Genomic DNA, 20,297 nt, shown 5'->3' with positions numbered 1-20,297 from the left:
CCCCTTCCTGTGTCCCTCTGGAGCTGGGACCCAGAGCCTGGCAGGGGAGTCAGGCTTGTTGTTGCCAGCAGCTGCAGCTGCCCTGTGCTATTGGTCTCCTCCTGCCAGAGTGACCTTGACTCCAGGGAAGGGAGCCGGGCAGCTGGTACCACCGTGGGTTTGGGGCTGGAGTCATGAAATTAATCGAGTGGTAAACAGCCTAAATCCCATGTAACTCTGTCCCGAAGTACACGCGCCGCCCCTCCCTGAGCAGATTGTCTGGAAGTGTTTACATGTGATTATAACAGCTAATCTCAGAGTTTTAGTTCTCTGCTTTTGCATTAAACTGATTATCTGTGGAGGGGAAAAAGCCCGGGAACCACCCGATAGCCACAGGAGCTTCTCTGAGGCCAGAGCCCTGGGGCTGACCTGTGGGGGTCAGCCTGCAGCTGGGCTCCTGGTCTGCTGTCCCCAGGGAGCCCACAGCTTGTCCCAGGCCTCAGGGCCATGCCAGCACCTGCCCATACACCAGACTGGACCCCCCTCGGCTTTAACCCCCAGCTGAGGAGTGGGGTGTGGGTGTCCTGGCAGTGTCTCTGGGCCAGCAGCTGCGGTGGCTTTGGCTCGGTCCTGGCCACGGCTGCGTCCTGCTGCCCTGGCCTCCAGCTGCAGCCCGGCGTGTGGGCGCGTGGCTCGGCGGGTGTCCAGCTGTGCCTGCGCCCTCCAGCTGCGCGGCGCAGGGTTAGGCCACGCTGCAGCAATCCCCAGGCGCTTTCCTAGATTACAGCCCCATTATCTAATAAAGCGGATCCGTGGCGCTGATTAGAGCTGGAGGAGTCCCGTGGGGACAAGGTTATGGGGCCGTTACGGGGCCATGGCCAGGGCTGGTCCCAGCCATCCAGCCTGGCTGTCACCTCCTGCCCTGTGACACTGGCTCCTGGCTGCCCTGTGGCCTCCAGGCCTGGGGCTGCCAAGGCCATGGGACCAGCCCAAGGACGGGACAAGACTGGTACAGATGGGACCAGGGAGCTCCAGGGGCTGCCAGGGTTGTGGCCATGGGGTACAGCAGGTGTTTGGGGGCACAGCCCTCTCTGTCAGTACTGGCACATCGACCCTGAGACTGCTGTCAGCGGGGCCTGCAGCAGGGCTCGTTAGCATCGGTGACCTTCCCTTCCTGTCCCCGGCCAGCGCTAAGCGGGTTTGTTACATATTTAATATCCTGAGAGCGTTATTAGTCGGTATTTAATGACGGATACAACCTGTGGGATAATCCCAGTCTGAGCGGGGTGGCACAGCAGCAGGAGCTGGGTGGCTTGGGGGATTGTGGGCTCTCAGGGCCCCTCACCCACCTGCCCACTGCTGTCCTGCCCACTTGCTGCCCCCAGGAGTGCCCTGATGCTCATGGGGCTGGATCTTCACCCAGGCAAAAGGTCGCTGGGGCTGTGCAGCCCCTTCCCCATCGCCCTTCCACAGCTGGGATCCTGTGAGAACCTGGCCAAGGCACTGGAGGAGGGGGCTCGTGGCAGCACCTTGCACCCCCTATGTCCACCTGGGCCCTGCACAAGTTCTGCCACCAATCCCTGGGTCTCCCACCACAGTGTGGGGGGCTCTGCCAAGCCCCTCCCAGGGCCAGGCCTGGGCTGTGGTCAAGGACAGGGATTGACAGCTCTTGGCTCTGTAAAAAAGCCTGACGTGTGTCATGTCCCATGTGTGTCCCCATGGCTGTGGATGTCCATGGGACTCACATGGGCCCCGTGCACCAGCTCCCAGTGCTGCTACACCCCATCCCCGGGGGACTGCACAGGGCTGGGTGAGGACAGGGAGTCCTGGACTTGTCCTGACCGGTGATAGGTGGGGAGGGGGGGATGCTCCTGGCCAGTCCCTGCCTGACAATTGCCGGGGAGGGGGCGGCATCGGCTGCCCCAGATCCCTGCTGACGCTCTGTGGGTGCTAATACCCCCTAATCAGCTGTCAGTCACCACGGACCCCGGCAGCTATAAAACCCTTGGGAGCAGCACCCCAGCTCCTCTCCCTGCAGCATGGCAGCTTCTCGGGGTGAGAGGAGCCCAGTCAGGGAGCCGGGGAGCTGTGGGGGACCCTGGGAGGCCCTGTGGGGACCGCCACAAGCCCTGCTGCCTTGTCCCTGCCCCATGCTGGCCGGTTACAGCCTTCTGCCGCCTCCCCTGAGTCTCCTGGCACCCTCGGTAAGTGTTGCATGGCAGATCCTGGGGGGGGGCCGCAATGAGGGACATCCCCTCCTGGGACAGGGCTGTGGCTGGGTGGGGTGGTTGAGGTCAGGGCTGGAAAGCTGCTGTCCCGGGTCCCCTGTACCCCCTCGGCATCTCCCAGCACCCCAGCACCTTGCGGCACACAGTGCCAGGAGGTGACAAGGATGGGCAGGACCCAGCTCTGTCCCTTCCCATGTGTGAAGGGCTGAGCTCCCACATCCTCCAGCCCCTCTACCCCACCATGGGTGCCTCCCACCCATCCTGCCCTGACACCTTGTGTTCCCCCAGGTTTCACCAGCCTATGAGGTGCCTCCGGGGCTGCTGCCCAGCGCTGTGCTCTGCCCACCCTGCTGCCGGCAGCCCCAGCCTGCCGAGCCAGGGCGGGCAAAGGTGGCAGCAGCACGGGAGAGCACTGGGGCACTGAAAGCCTGGCTAGCCCGGCACCCCAGGAACCCCTACCCCAGCAAGGGGGAGAAGGTGATGCTGGCTGTGGTCAGCCGGATGAGCCTCACCCAGGTCTCCACCTGGTTCGCCAACGCCCGCCGGCGCCTCAAGAAGGAGAACAAGGCACGATGGGCACCACACGGAGCCTCGGACGGTGAGGACAGCGAGGGAGAGGGGGCCTCGATGGCTGTCCCCATCAGGACCAGCTCCAGCCCCAGCCCTGGGCAGGATGGGTGTGGGGACTGCCCTGAGGGGGATCCAGGGCCTGGACAGGGCGAGCAGCTCCAGAAACCCAAGATCTGGAGTGTGGCGGCAATGCTGGCTTCTTCCTCCAGTGAGAGTGGTTGCTCCCCGGGGGTGCTGGCAGTGCCAGAAGAAGGGTAGGGCTGAGGGTGCTTGTGTCCTGTACCTGAGGGCCAGGTGGGGGCTGCGGCTGTGGCCGTGGGTTGGGGACAGCCCCACAGATGGGCAGAGCAGGACAGACAGCTGCAAGACTGAGGAAAGCGGGAGTTGTGGGCAGGGAGGGACATGGACACTAATAAATGTGACTGTCTTGGCCCTCCTGGTGTTGCCTGTCTGTGGTGGGAATGCTGGTGGAGATGCTGACAGCGACGCAGGCGGCTCCACTGCCCCTGGGGAGCAGGGCAGGGCTGCTCACCAAACGGGAAGGACATCGGCTGCTGGTAAGGGGATCAGATTCATGAGGCCTCCCCCATCCTCTGGGGCCAAGCTCCAGCAGCCCCAGCGTGACAAGTGGTGCCAGGGCCACCGCCTGGGGAGTGCAGAGGGAACCAGGAGCCCTGGGACGCCACGGACGCAGGGCAGAGCTGTATGCTGGTTTTAATGTTCCTAAGAACCAGGAAACAGAAATCAAAAGTAGACTTTGCTCTTGGTAAAAGTAATAAAATGGTTAGCGGTGTTAAATTAATCCTTACAAAACAAAACCCAAGGAGGTTAAACAAAGCCCAGAGGCTCGGCATAAAAACCACAACGACTACAAAACAGCTGCAAAGACGCCTTTACACACCGAAGAAACTCCTCTTCCCTGCTCCTCCCCTCTATGGTACACAGCGGCGGCCAACACGGGACTCACACATGTGGGAGTGAAACACGGATGCGATGGGAGCAGCCCCGCCAGCAGCGCGGGCGCCACGGACACAACTATTTACACTATGGACACGGAGCTGTGCTGGTGCCGGCCCGGCCACAGGAGCCCTGGGCTCTGCCCGCCCTTCTGCTGGTGCTGGGCTGCAGCCGGGGCCCCTCCAGCTGCGGTGCCAGGCGCTGACCACTCACCCTTCCCTAGTTGGGGTTTGTTGCCCGGCTGCTGCTTTGCTCTTGGCCCAGCTTCAATTCTTTGCTGTACAGGAGAAGGAGGGCAAGGAGGAGGATGAGAAGATGAGGGTCTGGCCTGAATGCTTGTAGGCTGCAATGAACTCCTGCAGCTGCTCTGGCCTGGGCTCCTGCTTGGCAAAGCCCGCGCTGTTCTGCAAGGAAAGGCAGCGGGCGCTGAGCACCCTGGTCCAGGCACATTGGCACCCTGTGGGGCAGGGAACACCTGCACCCCAAGGGGCAACACTCCAAGGTGCCCAAAGCCTCCCTGGTCACAGGGCTCAGTTGTCCAGGGTCAGGAGTGGGAGAACCTGAAGACCTCCCGGCACACACACTGACAGAGGCTGTAGACAATGCAGAGGAGGAGGGTGGAGGGCACGAGGCTGATTAGGACGATGCCCAGGCCGTGGTGCTCGATGAGCAGGAGGTAGATGCCGAAGGGCAGGGAGCTGAAGTAGAGAAGGCCAAGGACACCGAGGATGCAGCGGGGAGCAGTTCGCCTCCCCCAGGAGCGGCACTTCTGCCCAGGGCCGTGGCAGGGCAGCGAGCCCAGGCTGGTGGGGCGGTAGAGCCCCACCACCTCCAGCCCGCCCAGGCCCTCAGGCGGGGACACATCCTCTGGCACCTCCAGGATGGTGACAACCAGGCAGTCGGGGCCAGATGCAGGCTCCAGCACACTGGGGCAGAGGAGGACCTCAGGGGACCGGGGGGCACCCTGCTTCGTGGCCTGCTGGTGGCTGGTCACCAGCGCCAGCATCTGGCCATCGTCCTGCAGCTGCTGCACCTCCCCGCCGGGCACCGGGCTCTGCCGGCGGCAGAAGGGGCAGCGGAGCTGGCGGGGCGACGCGTCCCCCAGAGCCACCATCCTGTGCAGGCACCTGGCGCAGAGGCGGTGGCTGCAGGGCAGCAGTTTCGGTCTGCGGGTGTGGGCGTCGTAGCGGCTGTAGCAGATCTGGCACTCCTGCTTGGGGGTCCCAAGCACCTGTGGCCCCAGCTCACTGTCCCACTGGGCCATGCTCCTGGGGGGCTGTGGGGAGGGAGGCCACTGGGAGCAAGGGCCTGGAGGGCAGGTTCCTTGCCCCATAGGTCAGGTCCTGGTCAGCCCCTGGGGCTCCAAGGCAGAGCAGGGCCTGGGAGGGGGCGGGGGCACCAGCCGCAGACCCCTCCCAGGGCCGGCACAGCCCAGCTCTAAACACCAGCGCTGGGACTCACGCCAGGCACCTCCGTGCTGCAGGGTAGGGGATCCCAGGTGGGGCTTGTGCCTCCCCGTGCTTGCAGGTTCCCCAGGATAGGGCCAGCTTGCAACACCGGGCTCTGCCAGCTGCAGGGACCCCCTGCCCTGCAGCCCCTCCTACCCTCCCCGCAGTCCCCTCCCTGCCTTGCAGCCCTTCTTCCCCATCCTGCAGCCCCCCAGTTCTGCCCTGCAGGCCCCCCAGCCCCTTCCCTTCCCTGCGCAGGCTCCAGCCCTCTTCCCCCGTACCTGCGCTCCGCACCGGGGCTCCCGGGTGGGCGGCAGCCAGGGTGGATTCGCGGTCCTCTAGCACCAGTGGGGCGGCCCGCGGCCCTCTCGGCGGGGCCAGGCCGGGTGCCGGCGGCGGCGGGCAGCCCGTGGAGCGGCGCGGGGCTCGCTGTCCGCCCCGCTGCGGAGGCAGCCCCGGGCGGGGGCTGGCAGCATCCTCCGCGGCGTCGGCCCGGCAACGCGCGGGGGAGGGCGGGGGCTTGGCCGGGGACGTGCGGAGTCCCCCCGGAGCCCTCCCTTGCAGTCAGGCCCCCAACCCCCCTGGTCCCAGCGAGGATCGCTGCGGCTTCCTGCAGCCCCGCTACCCCCACGATCCCGGCCAGCGCGGCGGATGCTCCGTCCGTGCCGGGGGCGCTGCCGGTAGCGGCCGCAGGGGCCTTGCAGCCCCCGGCCCGGACGACAGGGTGGCCGCAGAGGCGGGTCCTGGGGACCCCCGCAGCACGGGCCGACCCTCGCCCTTTCCCTGGCCTGGGAACGGGTGGTTCCTGCCCGACCTAGGAGAAGCTGCTTGAGGTATAAGGAGCTTGTGGAGCCCACCCCGGGCCCAGCACATCAACCTGCAGGACGGGGAGCCCTGGGGCTCAGCCCTGCCAGCCCCTGCCTTGCCACACTGGGGCGGGGGGCACTGGGGGTCTTAGTATTTGCTAGGCCCAGGTGGGATACAGCTAAGCCCTTGTCACTTCCCTCTCCATGGCTGGGTCTGCCCACCCTGTGCGGTGCCCCATCCCCCGGGGGTCTCCAGCCCCTCCTCCCAGGGCAGGGTCACACTTCACTGCTCTAGGCCCCCTGAGGCGCAGAACGACGTCTCTGCCAGTTACTAAGAAAATTAGGTTATTTTTTCTCCACTCAGGTCTCTACCCTGTCCCCTGAGCTCTGTGACCTGTCCAATAATTCTTGTCCACACGCTGGGACTGCACCAGAGCAGCCACCAGGGCCAGAGCCACCCGCAGCAGAGACAGCACAGGGCCCCAGACCTCTGATTGCTACAGCTTGGCAGGGTCTGAAGGAGATTCTGTTCTGGCTTCCTCTGGCAATTAAACATGTAACAAGGTAACTGGCCATCACTCAAGGGAGCAAGACAAAGGACATGGTCAGGACAGACAGGTCTGCTGGAACATCCCATCACCAAGGTGTGCCCCTGCTCACCTGCATGTCAGGAGCAGTCTTACTGTGGATCAAGGTAACGGATAAAAGGAACAGAAAGCTCTGCAAACAGCTGCTCTCATGACAGGAGTTTCCAGCTGTCCCCAGTGTCACTACAGGTCGATGATCATCTGGTCCCTTGTCACTGAGAGCATCCCTGGAGAGCTGCAGAGATACCAGGAGCCAGCAGGGCACGGCCCTGGGCTGCTCCTGCCCAGCGGAACCACAGCAGCACCGAGAACCCAGCAGTCCCAGTGCTTCCCCATCTCCCAGATTTTAACCAATAAACCTTGTGACCTGTGTGATATGTGCCGAGGAACACAGCTCTCCTTCAGGAAGCTGCAGGATCGCAGGCTTCCAGGGAACACTGGCCCACCTGGAGCCATGCTCCTTTGGGACCAGCCTAGGGGAGGTACAGGCTGGCACGGGGTCCAGAGGCTGCAGGAGTTCTGCAGGCAAAGCTGTAACGGGTCAGGTTGGTTTAGAGGGTTGACACTGGTCGTTAGGACAAAAACTCCACCACCTGGAGGGCACAGCTGCAAGGGACAGATCCAACGACTACGAGTCCTGCAAAAAAACATTTTTCTACCTTTGAGCCAGAGAGGGGAGGGCACAGGCCCCCAGCTGACAGAAGGAAGGAATGGACGCAGGGCAGAGCTGTATGCTGGTTTTAATGTTCCTAAGAACCAGGAAACAGAAATCAAAAATAGACTTTGCTCTTCTTGGTAAAAGTAATAAAATGGTTAGCGGTGTTAAATTAATCCTTACAAAACAAAACCCAAGGAGGTTAAATAAAGCCCAGAGGCTCGGCATAAAAACCACAACGACTACAAAACAGCTGCAAAGACGCCTTTACACACCGAAGAAACTCCTCTTCCCTGCTCCTCCCCTCTATGGTACACAGCGGCGGCCAACACGGGACTCACACATGTGGGAGTGAAACACGGATGCGATGGGAGCAGCCCCGCCAGCAGCGCGGGCGCCACGGACACAACTATTTACACTATGGACACGGAGCTGTGCTGGTGCCGGCCCGGCCACAGGAGCCCTGGGCTCTGCCCGCCCTTCTGCTGGTGCTGGGCTGCAGCCGGGGCCCCTCCAGCTGCGGTGCCAGGCGCTGAGCACTTGCGCTTGCCGTCCGTCCCTTCATCTGTCCCGCTGTCCTTCTGCCCATGCATGCATCCCAGCTCCAGCTGCCCCTTCCTGGGGCGCTCTGGCGTCGGAGGGGCTGCCTGCTCCTCCTGCCATGCTGGCTTCCCTTGCCCTTCAGCCGGGCCTCCTCTCCCCGCGGGCAGCCGGGCACTTCCGGCGCTGCGTGCAGTTCGCAGAGGGAAGCAGGTGCCGTGGAGCTGCCAAGAGTCCCCCGGGCCGGTGCTGCGCAGCCGCAGTCCCTCCGCTGCCCCGCAGCCTCTGGGGCTGCCGGCACCTCCCCTGCTGCCTCGCACCTCTGCGCCTTAGTTGGGGTTCGTCTCCCGGCTGCTGCTTTGCTCTCGGCCTAGCTCCCGCTCTTTGTCTGCTGTGGAGGAGGATGAGGAGGAGGAGGAGGAGGAGCTGAGGGTCCGGCCTGAATGCTTGTAGGCTGCAACGAGCTCCTGCAGCCGCTCTGGTGTGGGCTCCCACTTGGCAAAGCCTGCGCTGTTCTGCAGGAAGAGGACAGCCGTGTTGTGTACGGCCTTGTAGTACATCTCCTCCCTGCAAGGGAAGACAAGAGGCTCTCAGCACCTCCCGGGCCCAGGGGGGACACAACCACCACACAGACCCTCTCCTACCACGTGCCATGTTTAAGACAAATACTCATTCCTGCCCTTTTCCCTTATCATTCTGACATGAGCAGGCAGAGCACAGCATCAGGCCCTTCTGAGGAAAGGCAGAGGCTCAGGAGCTCTCAGAGATGCTGCATGGCCACCACTCCACCAGCACCTGCAGTGGGACACCGCTGTCCCTGCAGAGGGAGACACTGTGGCAAGGCAGCTGCCTTCACCAGGTACTGAGAGCTCAAGTGTTCAAGCACTTGTTGCCTAAACAAGCTGCTGCTTGAACTTGTGGCTCAGAGACAGCTGACCAAGGGCCAGCTTACTCCACTGACCAGGACTCTTCCTGCCTCTTATTTCTGCTTCCCCAAGTGACACCATTAGTGAAACACCTCAGTGTTAAAGGAACAAGAAATTCACAGTACTGCCTTATGCCTGCCTTAAAAACCCAGGATGATCATGTGCTGTAGCTTTCCTTGCCTGCTCCCTATTTCCTATTGATTTCAACTCAGGATATGACATTTCTGTCATACGGCTTCAGAAACACACTCCCAGAAGGACCTGAGGTGAAGACCTACTTTTTGCAGACGTGCTGGGAGCCGCTGCGGTACTCGTGGTCAAAGGCTGGCAGGATGAGCTGGTGCCGCTTGAACTTGCTCTGCTCCATGCGGGTCAGGGCTGGTGTGGGAGGGTCCCGCCACTCAGGGATGAAGACGATGAAGGAGAGAGGCTCACTGGAGCTCTCCAGCAGTTTCTAGTTCAACAAGAAAACCAGCAAGTTCAGCGCTGGCTGAGCAGTGACACGTGCCACTGCAGTCACCATCCTTCAGCTGCCACACCCCGGCCCTGCTGCCAGGGTGCGAGAGCAGCGGGAGGAGCGGCTGCACAGCTCCATCCAGAGCAGCCCACAGGTGAGCCAACGTACCTCGAAGTGAGAGACCATGGCATCCATCAGCTCCTCACAGAATGGAGGGTTTGCCTCAAAAGAGCCGCTTATAGGGAAGAAATCCAGGCATGGGCTGGAGGAAAAAGACAAAGATCCCTATCAGAGAGGCTGGAATTCTAATTTTCATACCTTCAAAAGCATCATTTTCCTCAGAAAAGGCAATCATGCTCTCAGAAAGCCTAACTCCCCACAGTGCAGGACAAAACCCCCTCAGAACAGGGTCTACCACTTCTACCAGCAGGGCTGGTCTCTGGGGACATTCCACCTGCAGTCACTAATGGTGACAGATTGAGACCCAGGCCTCCCACTCCTCAGAACAAGAGCAGGCACTGGCAGACCTAGAAAAGGTATCACTGCAGGGACCAGAGCCCCCTGAACAGACTGCTGGCACACTCCTGGCAGCTCCACAGCCAATCTGTGCCCACTGCCTTCAGGCAGGCCTGAAGCACACACCCCTCTGAGCAGACATCACACAACCACCTCCTGCCCTGAAGGCAGGGACACAGCCTGTCCTGAGTCATGGCACGTGCACACACACCGCCCCCCCCCCCTCAAAGAAACACCAAAGGGTACCAGAACACAGGACTCACCCCCTGGATCCAAAATACCCGTCTGTATCCAAAAAGGCTGAACAGTACTGTTTAAAATAGCAATTCAGGGGCGAGGCAAAGCATTCAAAGCTCACTCCAAAGAGCTTGTGGAGGGCTTCGAAGACGTGCACGGGAAGTGCGCCCTGCAGACCAGTCCCTTCATACAGACCCACGCCGAACATCATCTGAGGAGAGCAAACCTGGTGAGCTGTGCCTGCACCCACCACTCACTGACCACAGATCCCGGCCACACTTCCATGCCCCCACTCTTCTAGGTATGCAGGGCCCCCCTGTCCTTTCTTCATGTTGGTCCCCTACATATACCCAAGAATGCTCTTTAGAGATTTCATCCCACTCAGGCCCCACAAACCATCCATTCTCACATGTATCTCACATGAACCTTCAGCTGGCTCTCAGAACCAAGAAATAAGGTTTCTCTTTTGAAAATTTATCTTTACCCACCCTGAGGTCTCCTACTAATATCCCCATTGCTCCCCAGACCACAGGCCTATCACAGAACACAGTGAGCAGACAAGTGACACAGTTTAAGCCCTATACTGCACCAGGCTTCCAGAGCTGTGGACCTCCCACAAATGAAGGCCACAAGTTCAGTTCCCCACTATCACTACAGCTTTCTGATGTGTAACTGTGACAAGATCTTACCTGGTATCGACGGAGAAGGCACCAAACCCTGGGCAGAAACTTCTCAAAGCCAGAGTCATCAATGCAGCTGTACCGATAGAGAAGCCACTGGAAGGGAAAGGCCAGCCATTAAACACACAGGTAAGACAGTGCGCCAAGGCACGGTAACAGAGAGGGACAGATGGGTAGGAGCAGGTGGGGGTCTGCGTGGAGGCTGTCATGGCACCATGAGAGGGAACCACCAGCTCTTCACCAGCAGGGATGAATGAGCACAGTGGGTGTTTCAGCACAGGCAGTCTTGCTGCGAGTACAACCGTTCCTGCAGCACAGCACGTGTCCAAAGCACTTGCACGCAGCAGAAGCCTGACCCTAAGGTGGAAGTAGCTGTCCTCATTTCTGCTGCTATTGGGTCAGTCTGACAGCCTCTGCCAGGCCAGCGCTCTGTCCCTGCTGCCAGAGGACATGGAGAAGCAAACCCTGTCCCCAGAGAGCAGGCTGTGGGCACGGGCAGCCCTTACCAGCTTGCTGAAGTAGTTGCGGCTCACTTTGACCATCTCCCCCTTGTACCGCACACACGCCACGTTGTTCTCCATGTGCATTTCCACGCTGGGGAGCGGTGGGGAGGGGATGGCCAGTCTCACTGGGTAACAGTACACGAGCCTGTCCTGGACTTCAGGGGCTTCTATCTCAGCTGCACAGAACAAAGAGAGAGGCAGCCTGTTAGGATCAAGGACATCTGGGACAGAACTTCCTCCCACTTCAAAACATGTAGAGACAAGAATGGGGCTGAGGAGCAGATTGGTCCCCCTCAAAGCCCCCATGGTGATCCCCCACAGTTCTTGCAGGCAGCTAACTCAATTCAGAGCCTACTACCCAAATTAATTCCATCATCCACTGCCCCAGCACAGAGAGGACCCACCCGCAGCACTACTCCATCTCTTAACATAGCAGACCTGTAGACAGTGGTTCCAGCATCACAATGCACATTCCAGGCAAATAAAACACTTTCCTTATTATTACTATTTCAGTGTTTTACACTGGATTGGCTCTTTCCCACTCTACCAAACTCTGCCCCGTGGCCTCAGCACAGCCCCCCGTCAGTATCACTGCTGAGATGGGGACAGGGCCACAGTGCTGCAGCCCTACAGCTCCCCAGAGCTGACTGCCTACCGGAAATATTGTTCTCTTTGAGGATGGCAAGATGCTTCTCCCGGATCCGCTTGACGTACTCCAGGGATATGTAGTAAATCTTACTGCAGATGCCCTCCACAGAGTCCTTTGCTGCAGCAGACACGTGGGGCCCACATTGCTTGCGCAAGTGCTCCAGGCGGTCCTGCAGAACCAGGGAACAGTGTCCCTGACATGACCCACCGCTGGTCCCCACAGCCCATGTGCCACTGTTGCTCCCGTTCCACAAAATACAGGAAGGCAATGGAAGCCTTTGGGGCCAGGAGGACCTTCCTCTGTGCCCCCAGCCTTCCCCAGGCTCCCCGTGCTCAGCCACATGAGCAGAGGACACTGACCATGTAGTCTTCCTTAGAGGCAGAATGGTCCCGTCGCAGCCAGCTGAAGGTGTCCTCCACATTCCACTTCACTACCTTCCTGCTGTCTGGTGAAGCACTCCTGCATAAAGAGAAGCAAAATTTACCCCACAGCTGCAGGACAATCTATTCAATCCCACCACAACTGCCTCAGTCAGCTGCTGACATCTCCTGAAGGCCCCTCCAAGCCTCTGGAAAGTGCTTCCAGACGTGTATGACTAGGGACTGCCACGCTCCCTCCAAAACACAGTGCAGCTGTCTGCTGTCCTTGCTGCCAAAGGAGAGGCTGACAAAGCATTTATCTACCATGGAAATGGCCTGTTTTGATCTTGCTTCTCATTTTCAAAAACAGTCAATGCTAGGAGCTTGTGACTGTGAGAAAACTACCCCATTAACAAGCTTTTTATTTTCCCCAAAGGCTACCTTCCTCAATTCCGTCCTGTGGCAAAACTCATCAGGAACATCACACATGGTACAATAAAATACCACTCCAAGCTTGTTGCTCTCTAGCAGTGGGTGCCCAAGCATCCTGTGTTATTCCCGATCAATGACACAGGCATTCCATGTCTAGTATTCCAGAGATTCTCCCTTCTCTCTGCATACATTCAGCCTCCCAACATTTAGATTCCACCATAACATGACTATCAAAAGATGCCTCTTGCGCTATTGTTTTTTTTCTGTATGTTCCTAATCTTGATTTTCCTTACTTAGACAATGACCAACACTGAGTAAGGTGGGATATAGCAGCCCCTTCTAAAAGTCCCTGTAGCCCTTTTCTCTTCCCGAACCATAAGAGGAACTCCCACCTGGACTCAATGAGCCGTTTTGCAGCCTCAGCATACTTGAAGAGCAGTCTCTTGGCTTCCTCCCGGAACTTGATTCTGGATAACCTGAGGGAAGCAGAAATTCACATGCATCAGTCCCACAGCTGCCACGAAGGCACTGAGACCAGGCCCATAGTCAAGCACTGGCACCATACCACTTAATCAGTAAAGGCAGAACATAAAAGCACAGAACTGCAGCAGGTAAATCTCTGGAGTAGGCCAAGACAAAAACATCCCAGCAAAGGCACCTTGCCTTGGAATAGTACCTGATGGGAATGTCATTCATGATCTCTCTGAACATGGAAGGAGACACTACTGGCTCGCAGTCACTGGGTAAAAGAGGATCAGTCCCTTTATCAACCACCTTCCTCTCCAACATCCAGCGATTGAAGGACTCCCTTGGGGGGTCAATCCCTGAAGAAGCACAGAAATGGGTCCCATCAATACAAGAAAAAGATGCCCAGAAGCTCTGACAAGGATCATCACGTTGGAGTTCTGCCTAATGAGTTCACAACCAACAATGTCACAGAGTACAACCACCACTAAAAGGTCACAGGGACAAGACAGACATAAACCAGAAGGAAGAACTGCCCTGCAGGACTAAGAAGACAATGCAGGGGAACCCAGCACAACTGACCTTCTCGCTGCTGGCAGAGCTCACGGTAATGCTGCCGCAGCTTGAGAATGAGCTGGGATCGGAGCAGCTCCACCTCAGGGTGTGGAGAAAGCACTTCAGATGGTGCTTTCTGCTTAATCACTGCATTCGTCTGAATATCCAGGTCCCAATAGACTCTATGGCAGAAAAAAATGTCATCAGGATGGACAGATCATTGGCTAATTATCAAGCATTATTTCTAAAGATGCTTCCTTGGGCTGTTTCACCAGCCAGGAAACTGAACTATCAAGACTCCCTGCAGAGATCATGGGGGGTGTTACATTCATCAGGTTCTTCTTAAAGATGTCTGGAAAATCAGGCATCTCTAATCTACCACCAAGAAAAGGACAGAAGACAACTCAAGATAACTCACTCAGTTGGTCGCAGAAGAGCTGCCTGCTGTTTATCTTCAGGTGAAACACACCACGCCTTCAAAACAGAGGTTCCTGGGATACTGGGAGAGCTGGGGACTGGCTGAGCGGCTGGGTTCCCTGGGACGTCCGCCTGGGTGTGTAAAAGATGAGTTATTGGACTAGAGAGACTGGTCAAGGGGAAGCAGCCCAACACATCTAACACCCTGCACCAGTAACACCACTCAGGACACCCCAGGAACTGCCAGAGCACATTTTTCCTGCTGTTGGTCTAAGTTAACACAGATGTTTCTCTGTCATCAGCTGCTACCTCCCACACTCTGACCTCAAGCTGCAAGAGAGAGATGGACCTGACTCTGCATCCACTTCTGTACTTTTGGAGTATCAGCTGCCACCGTGTGAATTGCAACTGGGTGGCCTGACCTTGCAGGGTTAAAAAAAAAAAAATAGGCTCCAAACCCCATAGGTTTCAGTCTGAAAAACATCCTTAAGCCTGTTCGTTTTGCAGCACCAGACCCACCTTGGGCTTCTTCGCGCTGTTGCTGCTCAGTGGAACCTCCTCAGAGAATCTCCTCTTCCTGTGCTTGCTCTCCACAGAACTATCTGCCACTCCACCTTCCAGTGGCATCGGAGCCGCATTCAATCCCAGCGGGTCTGACTATGAACATCCAAACAACAAGAGCCCACATTAGTTCACCAGCTGCCACTGCAGAGCCCCAGGCTAAGGCCATAAGCCCTCTGACCCTCCCAGTTTGCTGCCCCGGCTCCCACGTGGATAGAAATAAGGACACCAATACTCACACCCATTAAAAGCTAAACAATTCTCTTGTGCCTGTACGTGTTCTTATTTTAAATGAGAAGAATGCAACACAACCCCCCCCGGGCTGAGTGTTCTTTGAGCAGTGCACTATCCTGGAACAGCTCTACCTGAGCCTGCACCAGAAGGAGAAACAGTGCCCGACTCCTCCACAAGGAGATCGGAAGGCAGAGCAGACCCTGCCACATGTGCGATCTCAAGTCCACAAGAACACGGGCGCCTGCAGAATGTCCCAGCACAGCCTCTCCAGGTGAGGGCTTACTTACAATGACATCGTGCTGTCCCAGAACAGGCATTTCCCACAGAGACTGGTTAGTGAAGCGGTTGAAGTAGTAAGGGCGGTTCTCCCGCTTGCTCCAGCACTTCTCCCAGCCAGCCTGCACCAGCTCATCTGAGAATACAGGGAGAGAGTCAGGACAAAAGCAGTCCTAGCAACAGCCCAGCCCCTCAGGTCCCCGTTACTGCCACAGCACACTCCCCAATACGCGTTGTTCCCAGCCTGCCTTGGTCCTGCTCCACCTCCTCTCCTGCTGTTGGGCCCTGCTGGGCCCTCCCGAGGGCAGAGTCAGTACCTGGCAGGTCCTGCACCAGGCGCATCGGTTTGGGGGAGCTGGGCTGGTTCTGGTTGGAGGTGCCAGGTGAGTGACTCATGAGAGACACTTCCTCCGCAGGGCTGCCGTGATTCTCATTGGCCATTTCTCAGCAACCACACTGGAAAAAACACACAGAAAGTTCGTGTTACAGCAGGAAAGGTCCCCGATCCACTTGGCCCGCTCAGCTGCAGCACTATGAGTTCATTCTGAACTCAGGGGTTTGAACCAGTACACACAGAATAGGACCTAAGCCCTGGAAAATACCTGTTCTCCACAGCACAGCTAGCTATGAGGAATGCTGAGCTTTACACAGTGTCAGCCAGGGTGTTCTTAAGGCCAGCATTCAAAATACTCACTTTTCAGCTAGATCTCTTCTAAGAGTGCAGCGCCTGGTCCCACACATCAGGACTGAGAGCATAAAAAATAAAATACACTCCTCTGTGAACATGTACCACCTTCTCCCACTCTAAGACTAGTAGATACGTCTGATCTGCCATCCTCAGAGACAGCTTAAATCAACCCTTGCACACACAGAACTGCACGTAACTTAAAAGCCTTTTACTAAACAACTTCTGCTACATAAAATGGCTCTAGTGATTCACTAATAAAAACTCCTGTGGTTTTGAGGACCGCAGGGTGGGAGTCAGGAGCTCCTGAATTATTTCCTTCAGTAGGCCTCGAGCCCAGATTAGCTGTATAGCCTCAGCCAGGCTGGTTTAGCCTTTGGTACTTTTTCATCTGCAGAACAACAGTTATGCAAAAGAAGGTCTGTTGAAACAATAAAGCTCATCTTAATCATAATTTAATGTTGCCAGCTGGAGAGAAATGGCCAGGCTTCTCCTCTCTTAGTCACCATTCCTCTCCCTGAGGAAGTTTCTGCAGCACAGCAGACTGCTCCCTCTCTGGCAGCCCTAAATATAATGGCAATGAAGTGGGGTAAAACAAAGCATTTTAAATAATTACAATCTACCACAGTTACTTAACTCTACTCGGCCCTTTGGAGATACCCTACACAACACCACAGTTAGGTCCACAGCAGCACTTCATGCACACAGAAGTGTGTTTTTTAACTAATGCCATAGCAGCCTCTGCTCCCTTGTACATAAGCTCTTCAATAAAAACTCTGGTTTCCAGGCCAAGTTATTTTGGATCTATCCACCTTTCTCCCCTTCCCATCCATAAAAACTCTGCTGGCTATTCCAGAAGAGCAGAAAGGTCAGAGCCAACAACCATCAAGAACCAGCAGGCACTAGTTAAGCTGCCTATAGGAGCAGCTGTGGAATCAGTGTGACAGGCCAGGGCTGGGGAACACTTGACCCTTCCAGCATCTTGGAAGATGGTCCTGTCCTTCCAGCCAGCAAGGAAAGGTGTGGAATACTGCAGAAACCTGGAGTTTCGGTTTCTGCTCGAACTAAGGAGATAACAATTACTGAGCCCAGAGGCAACAGCGGCAGCTACAGCGCACTAATGCAATCACGGACATCTAATCGCCTCAGCAGGTGAGCGTTGCACAACCCCTCTGTACTCACACTTCCTCCTGAACTCCAACCCCGCCGTGCCCTCTGCAACCACAGCACCTCAGCTGCACACTCAGCCCAGGCACCCCCAGCAGATGCAGCTGGGGCGGCCCAGCCGTGCAGGGAAGCCCCCTGGAGCCCGAGGGGACCCCTCAGGCAGCACTGCAGGTGCAGCAACTCCTGAGGGATGTTCGGAACTCCTCCTCCTTAAACTAAACACATATCAGCACATGCAGCTGCTGATGCGTCCTGCACGTTACACAGACAACACGTTATAATGTGCTAGTGCTTAACGATGGGACCAGACCTTCCACAGTGAGCCACGGAGGTACCTGAAGGAGTTACAGGTAGCCCTGGGTACCAAGATCTTCCTAAACCGGGCAGCACACACCTGCCAAGGCAGCCTGCCAGTGACACACAGGGTTTGCTGATTTTGCCTTCCCCCACTTATGGATAAAACAGAATGGGGAAGTAAGACAAGAAGCTTTATGGCTCAATCAATGTTGCTGAGTATTAAATCCAAGTACCGTTAAAGTCTGGGAAAAGAAAAAAGCAAGCTAAGAGGAACCCTGACAGGATCAACTCTACTTTGATGTAACTAGTGTTGGGACTCAGACAGTGAAAGGCATCCAGAGTAAGCATTTTATGGTGGTCACGGTATTGTTTTTATACACCACGGCAAGGCATACAGTACTTGACAGACACGGCGGAACGCTGTCCCTGCCCAGAGAGCTTACAACCTAGGAGCAGCAGCACAACCAGACACCACAGCACGGTGGGAAAGGACACGGAGTTAAGAAGTACAGCAACAGGATCGTTGTTTGTTTCCATTTCACCGAGGCGGGATTTTACACAAGACAATAGCAAGAGCAGACAAAGGAGAGCAGCGACAGCCCCCTGGGATACAGCAAGGTCCTCCCTCATCCCAGAGCCATCCTCATCCCCGGCCACCGCCTCCTTCCAGCAGCGCTTCTCCCGTCCCCCGGCACCGGCCCTTGCACCCGGCGAAGCGGGACGGGGCCGCACGGAGCGGCCGGGGCTGCACACACAGGTGCGGCGAGTGCGCTGGGGACCCGGGGGCCGAGGGAAAGGCCGCTGCGGGCAGCGAGGGGGCAGCTCCCGGGGCTGCCCTCCCGGCGGCGGTGACGGGACGTAGCTCCTCGGCGCGGCGGGCCGGGACCGGCGGGCAGCCAGGGGCGCGGGGGCCCAGCGAGTGCGGCGCGGAGGCGGCGGCGGCGACAACTCTGCAGGCGGGACGGGAGGAGTCCGGGGACACGGCCTAAGCGGGCCCGGGCAGGCGAGTACTTACGGTGGCGGGCTGCCTAACGGGACGCGTGGCCGTCGCTCCGTGCTCGCAGCGCCGGGGCCGCATCTTCATAGCGGGGCGTCCCGCGCCTGGCCCGCGGGGGCCGCTGCGGAGACAGGAGGCTGTTACGGGGAGGAGCCGCCGGGCGCGCAGGCGCGGGGCCGCGGGGCCCGCGCAGCCGGGGCGGGCGCAGCAGCGGCAGCCGCGCTCTAAGATGGCGGCCGCGGCCCTTGCGCCGCATCCCCAGCGCCGCCCGCCCGCCGCGGCCCGCCCCCCCCTCCGCCCCTGCGGCGGGCTCCGGCCGCGCGGGAGCACCGCTTACCTGGGCGTGAGGTCGGGGGCTGCAGGCACCGGGCGCCGCTGCTGCTGCCGCTGCCGCCCCACCTCCGCCTCGCCCGCCCCGCCGCCGCCATCTTGCGCCGGGACCGCGGGCCTCTGCTGCGCAGGCGCGAGGCCGCCCCGCCCTGGGCACCGCGCAGGCGCCCCCGCCCGGACACGGCCACGCGCGTGCGCGCCGGGACCGCGCTGCTGCGGGGGGGGCCGGCGCGCGCAGGAGGCGGCAGCGGCCCCGCCCGCCCCGGCGCCATCTCGGGCGTGTCCGGGCGGCCCCGCTGCCGCTCTGCTCCCGTCCTGCTCCCGTCCTGCTCCCGTCCTGTGCCGGCCCCGCTCCGGGCCCCGCTCCCGCCCCATTCCGGGCTCTGCTCCCGGCCCCGCTCCGGGCCCCGCTCCCGCCCCCGAGCTATTTCGGGCGGATCAGCCTGTCCCTGCGGCCGCTCCGCCCGCCCGCCGCGGGCGGCTCCTCTCCGCAGGCGGTCCCACCAAAGGCAGCTTTGAAGCGCGGCGGCGCCGGGCGGGCGGGCCGCGGCAGCGCCTTGATGTGCCCGCAGCGGGGCTTCCTCGCCCGCCGCCCCAGCCCCGGCAGCCGCCCCAGCGCCGCTGCAGCTCGCGGGCGGGGATTCCCGTGGCAGGGCGCCCGCCGGCACGTTCGTGCCTGCACAGCCCGGTTCGGGGGTCTGGCTCGCCAGGCCGGGAGCCAGAGCGGCGGCGGTGGCCGGGGAAGGTGCGACAGAACGGGGCAGCGAGGGGCCGTCGGCGGGGCCTGTCCCTGCCCGCGGGTCGCGTCCTGCAGGGGCTGCGGGAGCCGCCGCCGGCCCCGCGCAGCCGGAGGGGACGGGCGGTGGGTGCAGGTCCCGCCGGGCAGGCGCTGCCGGCGCCGGCTCACGGCCCCGCGGGGGCGGGCAGGGGCAGCCACGGGGCCGCCCCCCCCCCGGCCTTCCCTGCCCTTCGCCCTTGGGGTCTCTGCTGCCCAGCTGCCCGAGGGGCTTTCCCGGGCAGCAGCCTGGCCTGCTCGCTCTCCCAGAAGTCCTGCCCTCTGCTCCGAGAGCGCCAGGGTCAGTTTAATGAGTTAACACTGGCCAAGCAGTTCTGGAGGGATAAGCGCTGTGTAAGCACTGGGCCTCCCAAGCCTCCCTGCACCGTACCCCATGCAGCCCCCCGGCACAGATAACCCCCGGAGTAAAGAGCTGGCTCAGACCAACCTCTCATGGCATGGCTGGGGGGAGAAAGAAGGCAGAGGGACAGTGTGAAGCCTCTAGGAGGCTGAAGGGGTGGCAACCATGGGCAGCTCCTTGGCTGTTCCCTGGGAGGATGCCCAGCCTGAAGAGCTGCCCATCCTTTCCACCTCAGGTGCTGGCAGGGGCAGCGCTGTGGACCCCTTGGCCAGCGTCACAGTGCCACAAGCCCAGGCTGCCAGGAGCAAGCTGACAAGTCCCAGCAGAGCCACACACCCTGCAGACCCTGAGCTGCCCTGCACATCCTGCAACCCCCCAGCTGCTCAGGTCGTGCCAGGGGCCTGAACCATGTCTGTCAGAGCAGCACAGAGGAAGCAGCAGCCTCAGCATCTCTGCCTGGGGCTCACCTCACAGATGGGCACAAACCAGCCTCCAAACAGCCCCGTGTGGGGCTCCAGTGCCGGCACAGCCCCCACCGCAGGGCCGGCTGAGGGAGCGCGGCACCAGGGGAGGCTTTGTTCAGCAGGCTGGGGGGGCTGCCCCAGTGTGACAGACCCCCCAGACATTGTGTGCCCCTCGCAGAGCAGT

At 59.5% G+C, this 20,297-nt stretch overlaps 2 protein-coding genes across 3 annotated transcripts; both read right to left on the bottom strand.

The window, feature by feature from the left end:
* Positions 1-3,473: 3,473 nt before the first annotated feature.
* LOC127391127 (E3 ubiquitin-protein ligase RNF182-like) lies at positions 3,474-4,998 on the bottom strand. Its single transcript, XM_051633428.1, has one exon. It carries the CDS (start codon positions 4,996-4,998, stop codon positions 4,279-4,281), a length of 720 nt encoding a protein of 239 aa, XP_051489388.1. The 3' UTR covers positions 3,474-4,278.
* A 2,299-nt stretch (positions 4,999-7,297) lies between these two features.
* On the bottom strand, positions 7,298-18,648 carry PCIF1 (phosphorylated CTD interacting factor 1). 2 transcript variants are annotated; one of them, XM_051633152.1, is made up of 18 exons: positions 18,521-18,648; positions 18,202-18,304; positions 15,732-15,783; positions 15,355-15,493; positions 15,049-15,173; positions 14,486-14,623; positions 13,968-14,098; positions 13,577-13,731; positions 13,206-13,353; positions 12,922-13,005; positions 12,098-12,197; positions 11,745-11,907; positions 11,093-11,265; positions 10,596-10,682; positions 9,933-10,117; positions 9,322-9,415; positions 8,975-9,150; positions 7,298-8,337 (listed from the first exon to the last, which is right to left on the bottom strand). In XM_051633152.1, exons 4-18 carry the CDS (start codon positions 15,476-15,478, stop codon positions 8,100-8,102), a joined length of 2,121 nt encoding a protein of 706 aa, XP_051489112.1. In that variant the 5' UTR covers positions 15,479-15,493; positions 15,732-15,783; positions 18,202-18,304; positions 18,521-18,648; the 3' UTR covers positions 7,298-8,099. The 2 variants fall into 2 exon arrangements, with proteins under 2 accessions (XP_051489112.1, XP_051489111.1); XM_051633151.1 differs by lacking the exon at positions 15,732-15,783 and having other exon boundaries at positions 18,521-18,647.
* Positions 18,649-20,297: the final 1,649 nt, after the last annotated feature.

The sequence above is a fragment of the Apus apus genome, chromosome 15, assembly GCF_020740795.1.
Source record: "Apus apus isolate bApuApu2 chromosome 15, bApuApu2.pri.cur, whole genome shotgun sequence".
In the NCBI taxonomy this organism is placed as follows: Eukaryota; Metazoa; Chordata; class Aves; order Apodiformes; family Apodidae; genus Apus; species Apus apus.
This window is presented reverse-complemented; position numbering and strand designations above follow the sequence as displayed.